Source organism: Tarenaya hassleriana, unplaced genomic scaffold, assembly GCF_000463585.1.
Source record: "Tarenaya hassleriana unplaced genomic scaffold, ASM46358v1 Cleome14, whole genome shotgun sequence".
Lineage (NCBI taxonomy): Eukaryota > Viridiplantae > Streptophyta > Magnoliopsida > Brassicales > Cleomaceae > Tarenaya > Tarenaya hassleriana.
Window position 1 is genome coordinate 1,319,569 of NW_010964598.1, and position 10,769 is coordinate 1,330,337.

Here is a 10,769-nt window from a genome sequence, read left to right on the forward strand (position 1 = left end):
CGAAGCAGTTGTTGCAGAAACCGAGCCGCTAGACGTTGGCTGACACCCCCTACCACACGTCCTCCTAGATTTCTTGCCTCCTGCTGTTGCAACACCTGACCAACCAAACAAGAACTTAGCTCATAAACCTAAGCATGGGGTGAAAATATCTGAATATAAGCCATGTGATCACCTGTAATATCGGCTGCAAAAGGGCTGGATCAAAGTTTTCGGAAGAACGAAGAAGCCTCCAGACCCTAAAGACCTGATCCCGAAGTTCTAGCGTGCTTTGGATTTCAGAGCTGGTCATCAGAAGAGGACTAAAATTTCCATTCCCGTTAAAGATTAGCGATTTCAAAAATTCAGGAACGGAATTGTATGTATCAACAACTGTGCCCAGAGCAACAGCTTCGCTAACGCGGACAGCCTCTTTGATTACCAAAACCCTGAGCTCCTCGCCATTTGGATCCAGAAGCAGCTTTAGAACAGGTTGTAAAGCATCTTCCGCCGAAAAATCCCTATCTTTGCTACCCTGTTGTAGAAGGTTTTCAAGTCTATTCCACCGAAATTTTCCATCCTTGAACAGAAGCTCGATAAGGGCATCCCTTAGGTACGGATTCTGGTCTGTGAGAAGCCTCTTGGCAAAATATGGGTATGAAGCAGCTAAAACTTTAAAATCAGGATCCGCGTAGAGGGCCAAACCTTCAAGCACTGTTAGCGATCTCAAGATTAATGCGTAGTAAGCTGGGACATTAAACGGATATTGATAGAAGACAGAACCAAGACCATCGACCAATGTCTTAAAATTGAGCTCGCTGACGGTATAAGTAAGAGCGTCATCAAAGAAGTTCTGCAGTGCTGGTACAATAGGAGAAACGTCCACATCAGGAGCTAAGAACTTGAGAGCATAATAATCACGGGCCATGGCCTCGTAATCACGGTTAACCAAGTGAACAACGTGACCGATAATAGCAAATCTAGCCTCCTCCGGTGTCTCACTCATCATTCCAAAGTCGAGAAAGGCAAGTTTTCCATCAGGTGTTGCCAAGAGGTTGCCAGGATGAGGGTCGGCATGGAAAAAGCCATACTCCAGGAGTTGCCTAAGGCTACACTGAATACCTGTGTTCACGAGATCCAAAACCTTCAAACCCTGCCTCTCAATGGCATCTTGTTCGTTCAGTTTAGTACCATCAACCCACTCCATTGTTAGCACTTTGCGACTTGTATAATCCCAGAATATGTCAGGTACAAGAACATCTGCCTTATCAGCATACAGTTTCTTGAACCTCCTAGCATTCTGAGCTTCCTGGACATAATTAAGCTCCTGATAAACCCGGCCGGCAAATTCATCTATGAGGGCCACAACATCGCTCGTGATGAAGTCTACATATTTGTTTATGAGGGTCCCGACACCTCTAATGAGATAAAAGTCAAGCCCGATGGCTTCTTCTATTCCCGGGCGTTGAACTTTCACTGCAACAACCTGGCCCGAATACTTCAGCTGGGCTTTGTAAACTTGACCTAGACTAGCTGCTGCAATTGGTGCTGCAGAGATAGACGAGAAGATGGAATCGAGAGACAAACCCAACTCTTTCTCGATACATGAAAATGCCTCTGCATCAGGGAAAGTTGGCAAAGCATCCTACTTGTACACTCAAACCAACAAAAAAACAAAGTTAGAGACATTCCGCAACAAAAAAGCAAATCATTAAGTTGAAAGCCGGCAAATAGTTGTTTAGAGTTAGAACTTTGCAACCTTCACTTTGTATGAATGATTAACAATTATTCCATTTTTACACGATAACTGGAGCAATTGGAAGTGGAATCTACATGTAAGTGAAACAAATTCACAGGGGAAAAAGCTGAACCTGAAGCTCTGCAAGCTCTTCGAGATAATCGGGTGGGCAGAGGTCGGGTCGGGTGGACAATCCCTGACCCAATTTGACAAAAGTAGGACCCAAACGAGTGAAAATCCGTCTCAGCTCAGCTGCTCTCTTCCTCATGTTCTGCTGCAGCTTCCCGTTTCTTTGATCAATCCCCAAATTCAGCGCGAACCCACCCAAAGCTACCAAAATCTCCAAGCTTCTATTCAAAGCCTAGGTCCAAAATCACCCGAATCCCCTCAACCTCGCTTCGCTCAAATCGAAATGCGAAAAAATCAAAAACCGGGAAAACCGGCGAAGTAGCTCACCTTTATGGGCTTGGAGCCGTATTCCGCAGCTAGAAGGTTGGGAGAATAAACAGAAGCATCAACAGCACGAGCCAAGGCTCTCGCCTCCGCTTGGAGATCATCGGCGAGATCCGTTAGCCGGTACCTCACAACCGCCGTCGGCGGAGAAGGAGTTACCGCCGCCGCCGCCATAGCTCTGTCTTCCCTCGGCCTAGCCTCGATCAGAGCCGCTAGAGCCATCCTTCTCCGATTGACCATCAGTAACGAACATTTCCCGCCATGTCTCCTCGAACTGCGCAACGAAACAGCATCGCCAACAAGCGATAAACCCGCCGGCACACCAATCACCAGACTCATCGTCATCGGGGAGAGGGAGAGGGAGAGAGAGAGAGATTTTGAACTATTTTGCGTTGGCTAAATGATTGCTCGACGAGTGACCGCCATTGAAGGGGGGGATGGGAGAAAAATGGAATGGGGGATATTTAATTATTTATGAGAGTTTTGAATGTTTCGGTTACTTAGATTCACCTAATTTTCAATTTTATAAAATAATTCAAAAAAAAAAAACATAAATAAAAGGTAAGGTCCACACTCTTCTCATGCCGTGGCCTTCTGTTCTACTACGATCTCATCGAAAAAGACTCTTTGAGTTTTCACTTGGACCCCAAAAAAAAGGCGTTATTTCTTATATTTTTTTTTGTATGGATGAGAAATATTTATCACATAAATGTAATAAAACGGTTCACATAATAACATTTCCGGATAGTTAGTAAGATCTGGTGAGGAAATCACATCTTTTGTAGAATGCAGACATATATAGTTTCTACTTGAAATTTTTATTTCTAGTTGAAAATCATTCCAATAGTAAAATGAAATAGAATATAAGAGTATAGAGGAGAATAAGATTAAGAAGGACGAGCATCATTATCTGGAGGAGAATCCCGACTCCAGCGGCTTGCTGCTGCTTGACCTGACCTTGCGGGTCGTGATCCGACGGCGAAACCTGCCGCCTCTAAACAAATTCTAGGGTTTCTCTCAGTGTTACTTCGTCTCGCTTCTCTTCCACTTCTTCTTCTACTTCGTCTTCCTTGACGCAGAGTCACGGAACCAGTCCTTCACGTTCGGAGATGAGTAATTCTCTGACTAAGAATGCATTTTATAATTTATACGCATCAACGTTTCCAACTCCCCAGGTGGACTTGCGTTTTGGGCCTTAATGGGCCTAAATAACATTAACTCAATGGGCTTCATTCTTTCCCATAAAAATGGCCCACTTATTAAAAAAAATTCACATGAATTTTGACAGTATTCGGGGAAAAAAAAAAACCCAATCTACAATTTTCTCCCAGAAAAATCCATTGACCAAGCTAATCCAAAAATCCGTTGACGGATCACTGACGTGGCACGTCTAAAACGCTGACTTGTCTCTGTAATGCCAAAATTGGTATTAACCAAATTTGGGCATCTCATAAATAAATATAATTGTTTGTTTAATACTTTTGTGGAAACCAAATAACACCAGTTTATACCTAAAAAGAAAGTTTTATAGATTTTAACATTTTAATCACTAATTCTAAAAGTTCTTCCGTATTTGAAAGCATTATATAATCATTTAATACAATTATATCTGTACAACATATAATGATAATTGATAATGTTTTTAGAAATTGTAAATTAGAAAGTTCAAACACGACTCTATCTTATTTTCAAGGGAACATACTTTTAAATGAATGTTTATTGTAATTAACGGATAAAAAAGGGGTTCGCCCCCATGTCAGCTGGTTGTGAGCGGGGAGTATCCATGAGGTGGGGAGTTCGATTTTTCGCTGTCTCACTTACTCTGACCTGCTCGTCTGCCAGTCTGTCATAATGGACTGATTTACCTCCTACGTGTGTGTTGCAGGCTCATGTACGTGGGTTTGGAGTTTGATCCGTAGGCACCTAAGCCCAACTACGGTCCGGACGTTAGGCACGCCTGGTGGTCAGGTCTGCGGTGGACCGTTAGGCGCAGGTGGTGACCAGTTCGTCTCCGTTTGTAAAGGAAGATAGTCACGGGATTCCTAATGTTATAAAAAAAAGGATAAAAAAATTCTCTTAACAAAAAAAATACTCTTCCATTTGCTATTTTCTTTGGTATACACTTCCATTATACCAAGAGAATGAACAAAAATAAAATAACTATAAAAGCAGCCATCACAAAACAGAGAACGTAAAAAATTTAAAAATATATTAGAAAAAAAACACGAAATGAAAAAAAAAAAGAAATCATCAACATATTCCATAAAAAATGAACTTTATACTGACAAGAAATACTTTGGATTTATTTTATGTGCATGTGTATATACACGTGTTTGTATGTATTTTACATCTTTTTATTTTTATTTTTATTAATATATATATATATATTATTTATATATTTGTATATACACATATATATGTGTGTGTATTATGTATATTTATATGTATAAATGTGTATATATATGTGTATAAGAGTGTATATGTATGTGTATGTATATTTATATATGTGTATCTATATATATTATATTTATATATATACATAATTTATTTATATTTTTAAAAAATTGGAGTTTTTCCATGTAGTTGATGTGGCGCTACGTGTCATTGAATCTGTGAGTTTATGATTATGTTCGTATATTTTAATAAAAGTTTCAAATTCTGTTTATTTATTTATATAGAAGTTTGTTGAAAGTTGATGTTTTTTATGCGATTATTTATTTATTTATAGATAATCGTTTTTTATTTTTGTATAAATCATATCGATTACAATTTTCTGTAGAGTTTTGCTTGGAATTTGATCCATCACTTCCACCGATTCAATTATTCTGATTTTAAGAAAATAGTATCAAACGATTGAATCCAGCTGGATCACAGCCCTCTACATGCCTTTTGTCCAGTGACGATAAATTTGGCTCACGCATACAAAAATCTCATATAAAAAAAAATTAAATAACAGAAAGCCAAGCATTTCCCATGACCCTTTTTTGTATCATTGTCGTGTAACAAAATGATAAAACAATGAAAATGGAATTATTATGACACCGTAGTAATCCCCGAAACAAACCTAACAAGACCTCCAATAAGTTTTCTGCCTCATATATCACTTTGCATTTCCAATAAGAATAATAACACACCCATTTATTGGTAATGAAATTACCCAACTTCCTTTTTGCCTCCATAGCCTCAGCTCTTCTCGGGTTCCCATGTTCAGGGTGGTCGGACCAGAGGCTCTGTTTCCGGCTTTGTTGCATTGTAACCGGACAGCAGAAATCAAACCTTGAATCCGGACATTGGATTAAGGATTCCGAACCGAAGGTTGAAAAGATTGCGAAAACAGGAAAGTGAAGTCTTCTTTATTTACCTGGGCGTGTTCCGTTTTGTATTTCTGAAGTTCTTCTTGGGCACAGATGAGCCTAAGGAGAGAAGGAAACAATGGAATGGAGAATGTCAAAAAACTGAAACTGTCATAGCAATAGCATTGTGGAATTTACCTCCACTGGAGATCGGTTACTTCGTTGAGCAACTCTTTCTCCCTTTCATGTGCTGCTTCAAGCTGAAGATTTAACAGAAGAGCACTTCTGTGTTATTAACTCTCGGTGATTAGAGTAATCAGAAGGAGGTCATTGTTTCATATCAAGCTTGTTGAATGAAGAAAGCGAACGTTAAGGACAATGTACCAAAGATTTCTCGGTAGGAGGTACACTGGGTGGTTGCACGCTTCCTGAGTCGAGTGGATGTCCATCTACATTGGAGAAACAGAGATGTAAATCACCCGGAACGAAAATTCTCATAGGGAGAGGAAAACAAACACAGAGATAAAGAGTGAGAAACTGCATGAAAAAACCGACCTGTGGATTCTCTAGTGGCGAGTAGCTTCATCATATGCAGAATGTTATCCTGTTTGGAACGGCGTAAAACGTGCAACGAACGCTCCGTTGGTAATAATTTACAAAGAAAAGAGCAGAATCCAAGCAAAGCAAAAGGAGTACCCTTTCCAAAATGTTTGTCTGGAGAACAGGATACACCAACTGGTAAATGTATGAGCTCGAAAGATTTGGTGATATGGCATCGGACCCTGAAACAGAGGAGGCCAGAGAAAGGGCAGGATGTTGGCTGAGCACCTACATGACCCCAAAAGTGTTTGACCTAAGAAAACCCGAGATGAACGATAACGTAATAGACATGGTTGAATCTACAGCTGATCATATGCTGACCTCAGAACTACTACCAACCTGCATGCTGTGACTCTTTTGCAGGATTGGAGAGGGAACCACCTGAAAATATAATGTGAATACGAATCCATCCAACCTGATCAACTTAAAGGAGAAACGTAAAAAAACTTTTCTCCCAAGTCACCTTTTCTATTTCCAGATTTTCCGAAGTGACTTTGAACCGCCCTCGTTGCTGCACAACTGGTGGCTTTGATTTGTCGTCAGATTCATCAACAGGCACTCCTACCGATACCATTTCATTAGATTACAACACACAGATCAGCAGGCAACAAACAGACCCATATTCAAACATGTAGAAATCCTGCAAAAGATAAACTAAACAAATTTGTTTATGCTCACCTGATGGTTTAGATACTTTTGCAGGCAGCTCTGAAAGCACTCCATCTCCTCCTAGTGTAGAGACTACTCCATTGTTGGTTGGGACATTCTGGTGCAGATCATGTGCTTTATCGCTGAAGGATCACATCACACATAACAATTAAATATTTCAAAATCTTAGGTTCTGTACATGTCAGCGAATAGATAGCAAGATGAACTTCACGATTTAACTTTTATGGGATCAAAGAAGATCAAAATCCAGCGTGTTCGAAGATTTCAAAAGTCTAGTATGCGATATAACCGTTAAGCAACAAGAGCTAGAAATTCAAACCAAACAAAACTCAAACAAAGTACCTATGTGTTAGAAGACTAACCTTTCTCCTCTAGTAGGAGCAGAATTTCTATCTGGTGAAACAACACTGCCTGCTAAATGCACTGTTCTTGAATTGGAAGGCACTGATACAGAATTTGAAGATTTCTCAGGGATTGAATGCAAGCTCCCAACATTGGTATTATTTACAGATTGATCGTCATGACGAGGAGAAGAAAAGACATAGTTATCATAACTTGGGCTGGCAAGGCTTGAATCATCATCAGATTTATCTGATCGGACCCTGACAAATCATAATATTCTTAGTCAAGGCTTAAATTCAGCTTTAAGTAGTTTCCAGTCATAAGAATTAGAATTTAGACCCACCTTGTCATGCTTAGATTTCTGTCGATTAGGTGCTGAAGAGGCCTACTTGCGATATAATCGTTATCTTCCTGCAGAGATTAGATTATAAGGAAATATCAATGACCTTGAATAAATAATACAGATAAAAGGAAACATTTCTAGCACCGAACTTGTAAGAACAAACATTTCTGAGATCTATAAATTTAAGAAAGTTTCTACAAGAAGCCACCTGAGTCTCTGGCTGCATATCCTGTGAATCTAGTGCATGCAAAGAACTTGAGCTTCCCACCAAATTGTTCTCCGCTAAGCAATCATCAAAGTCCTGGATCTGATGAAAATACAATCGTCAATGTATGACATAAGAACTTATAGTGACGACTATGTTAGGATTTGATGAGACCATTGTTATACCAGCGATGCCTGGGCTTTCATATCTTCGAGATTGAAATTCCACCCACTAATACCTCTTTTATATTCATTCTGCATGTTACTACGATAAGAGGTTAAAAGGCTAAATACACCGAAGACCAAATAACAACAGATCAGGGAATTCAAAATCAAATAAGAGAAAACTTTTCTTTCTTGGAACAAATAAGACAAAAATCAGAGTTAGAACTGGAAAACACAGACCTGTGACAGTTCCTCCTTCTCCCCATCTGGCATTTTCTTTTGTGCAAGCATATCTTCTTCCTTTCTCTAAATTTGGAAAACATTGCACCAATCAATAATGGCTATATGATGCAATGGATGATTTTACATTATAACCATGGACCGTGTATTTTGTTCGATGGGTCCAACCTTTATAGCCTGCACACGATCAACAAGATCTGGCAATCCGTCCAGAAGTCTCCGTGCAATGTAATCACTTGACCTTGCTTGCTTGAAAAAGGAATGCTTTAGCAACTTCTTAGCAGTAGGGCGCTTGGTAGGATCTTTAACCAGACAGTTGGCAATCATTTGCTTGAAAGACTGAAGATACCACGAAAAGAGGCAAAATTGAAATCACAACGGGCTACCATTCTTATCAGAACATTAAAGTTTCAAGTGGAAAACATAAACGGAACATTAAAGTTTTCAGACCGAACATACTCTAGAAAACTTTCTATCTCTTTCATAATCCAGCCCAGGCGGTGCATTTTGCAAGGTCATAAGCAGAACCTGGAACCACATGTTTGCTTTAGATTGGATCAGTTTATGCAAATCTTTCATGCTGAATTTCATAAGTTATAAGCCTATGAACCTTCATTGGTGGATATTTGGAAAAAGGAGCATGACCATGAGCAAGCTCCAAAGCGGTTATACCAAAAGACCATATGTCAGCCCTGATAAAGAAGATTAAAAATAAAACATACATACCATTATTCTTCCTAGTAAACATTAAAAGACCACAAGAGATAACTTTGGATACGGGGATAAACTAACTTGAAGTCATAACCATGTAGTTGCTCCATAACCTCTGGAGCCATCCTGGCAAAAAACAAGAATTTAAAAGTAGACCCTGAATATGAAGCCTGAATTGATACATTGTTGATGCACATCACACTAATAAGGAATTGAGTCAAGCACTAGTTAGATCATTAGCGCATACCAGCAAGGTGTTCCCACAAATGTATTCCTTGTCCGTTGCCTATCTCCTGAGTCAAAGAGGCAGGCAGATACACCAAAGTCTCCCAACTTGATTCCACCTCGAGCACCAATCAGAATATTACCAGCCTAAAAAGACTTCATGATAAGATCATCGTGACCAAATAATAGGAGAATGAAGGTACAAGTTCTATTGACTGGAGGTTAGAATGAATCATTGTCTTGCGACATCCAAAGAGATAACAAATAACTTCCCCACTGTCGTTTTGATAATGAACACTTTGGATGATCATGCAACTAAGACGTACGATGAATCTAACAAATATTTGCAGAGAACTGAAAGCATAGCATATCCGAAAGGATCAATCACTGACTTTGACGTCGCGATGTATGTGGCCATGTTGATGGAGATACTCTAAGCCCTTCAAGGCTTCACGCAGAACTGTAGCTATAACAACCTCCTCAAAACCATCTTGATATGCAGCTTTTAGTATGTGAAGACAAGAACCACCAGACATGTATGGCATGACAACCCACAAGTTGTGATCACTAACAAAGGAGCAATGTGATTTCAACACATTGGGATGGTCTATCAGCATCATCGTTTGTGCTTCACGAGAAATGTTGTTCTGCAAGAAAACACATAAAGGCGAAATATATACGATGAGCCACCACATGACGAAACCATCCTTAATCAGAGAGCAAAACAAGCAACAGGAGAATCACCAGGTCGCAGTTATCACGTTCGAAATCGAGAATCTTGACTGCCACAATTTCATTGAATGGTATGCATAAAGCACGATGCACGGAAGCACTGACACCCTGTCCCACAGACTCATAAAGGGTGTAATGCTCCGGTCCAATCGGATATTTCTTCTTGTCCATCTTTCAGATCCTTGCTCAGTAGAATCAGTGCCAAACAGAACTAACCCGTTGCTTCCTCCAAACCTAAAGCATCAATCCATAAACCAGACGAGAAACATGTTTTTAAACCATCCAAAATCCGAATTCCACAACAAAACTATAAAATGTACCTTCAAATTAAAAAACAACGATAAATTCAATGGCAGTTGACTTACATATAGGACCATGAAATCACGAATTCAGAAGCTCATGTGTGGCTTCGGAGAGCACCAAGTACGAAAAGCGCTAAAAGAGAGACCATGCTTTTGGAATAAGCTTTTACCGGTAAAAAAGAACACAACAAAAAAAATAAAAGGAGAATCGGAGATTACCTGGAATTCGGCGGAGACAACGCGGATGCAGCTGAGAACAGATGCGGGAGTCCTAATCTCAATAAAACGCATCTACAAAAATAATAAAGGAAAAAAAATTCAAACTACGTAATCTCGTCGTAATCGTAACAAATAAATATACAAAAAAATCCCGAAAAATGCGGGGGGAGAATTCATCGCACCGGGAAAAAGAAGACGTTCACGGGAAAAAAATCAGAAAAAGTGAGGGAAACAGAAGGAAAATGATTAAAGAGAAGAGTGATGGAAAAGGAAAGAGATATCGTGGGGATGAAGATACTTGATGACGATCGTAATGTTTCTTCTGATCTTTCTCGCTGGCACTTTCTATCCAAAAATTTCCCGAGAAAGTTATCGAAAAGAAAATGGCAGAGAGATAGAGAGAGGGAGAGCGATGCAATCGGATCGCCGCTCAAATGGGAGAGAGGAGCCTTTCCTGTCCCGGGAATCCCGCCACTTCAGCTTCTTTTTTTTTTTTTTTTTTTTTTCCTTTCCCCCTTTTAATCCTTTTTTTTTTTTTTTTTTTTAATATATTTTTC

General features: G+C 39.6%; 2 protein-coding genes across 10 annotated transcripts in view; both read right to left on the reverse strand.

The window, feature by feature from the left end:
- The window catches only part of LOC104808158 (uncharacterized aarF domain-containing protein kinase At1g79600, chloroplastic-like), a 3,023-nt gene extending 378 nt beyond the window's left edge, over positions 1-2,645 (reverse strand). The window contains exons 1-4 of the mRNA XM_010533744.2: positions 2,171-2,645; positions 1,848-2,075; positions 173-1,621; positions 2-95 (exon numbers count right to left, since the gene is read on the reverse strand). Coding sequence (XP_010532046.1) covers positions 2-95; positions 173-1,621; positions 1,848-2,075; positions 2,171-2,512 — 2,113 coding nt within the window. The 5' untranslated portion in view covers positions 2,513-2,645. The remainder of the gene's footprint in view (position 1; positions 96-172; positions 1,622-1,847; positions 2,076-2,170) is intronic.
- Positions 2,646-5,097: 2,452 nt separating this feature from the next.
- Positions 5,098-10,680, reverse strand: LOC104808159 (serine/threonine-protein kinase OSR1-like). Of its 9 annotated transcripts, XM_010533751.1 has the most exons (25): positions 10,511-10,680; positions 10,213-10,284; positions 10,057-10,126; positions 9,704-9,925; positions 9,352-9,606; positions 8,982-9,106; positions 8,816-8,860; positions 8,634-8,715; positions 8,483-8,551; positions 8,192-8,362; positions 8,024-8,089; positions 7,805-7,873; positions 7,623-7,721; positions 7,415-7,482; positions 7,285-7,331; positions 7,092-7,173; positions 6,739-6,851; positions 6,524-6,621; positions 6,382-6,441; positions 6,157-6,288; positions 6,016-6,064; positions 5,845-5,909; positions 5,659-5,720; positions 5,529-5,580; positions 5,098-5,443 (listed from the first exon to the last, which is right to left on the reverse strand). In XM_010533751.1, the coding sequence occupies exons 4-25, from the start codon at positions 9,860-9,862 to the stop codon at positions 5,438-5,440; spliced, it is 1,974 nt and encodes a 657-aa protein (XP_010532053.1). In that variant the 5' UTR covers positions 9,863-9,925; positions 10,057-10,126; positions 10,213-10,284; positions 10,511-10,680; the 3' UTR covers positions 5,098-5,437. The 9 variants fall into 9 exon arrangements, with proteins under 9 accessions (XP_010532053.1, XP_010532051.1, XP_010532047.1 ...); XM_010533749.1 differs by having other exon boundaries at positions 6,400-6,441; positions 7,092-7,331; XM_010533745.1 differs by having other exon boundaries at positions 7,092-7,331.
- Positions 10,681-10,769: the final 89 nt, after the last annotated feature.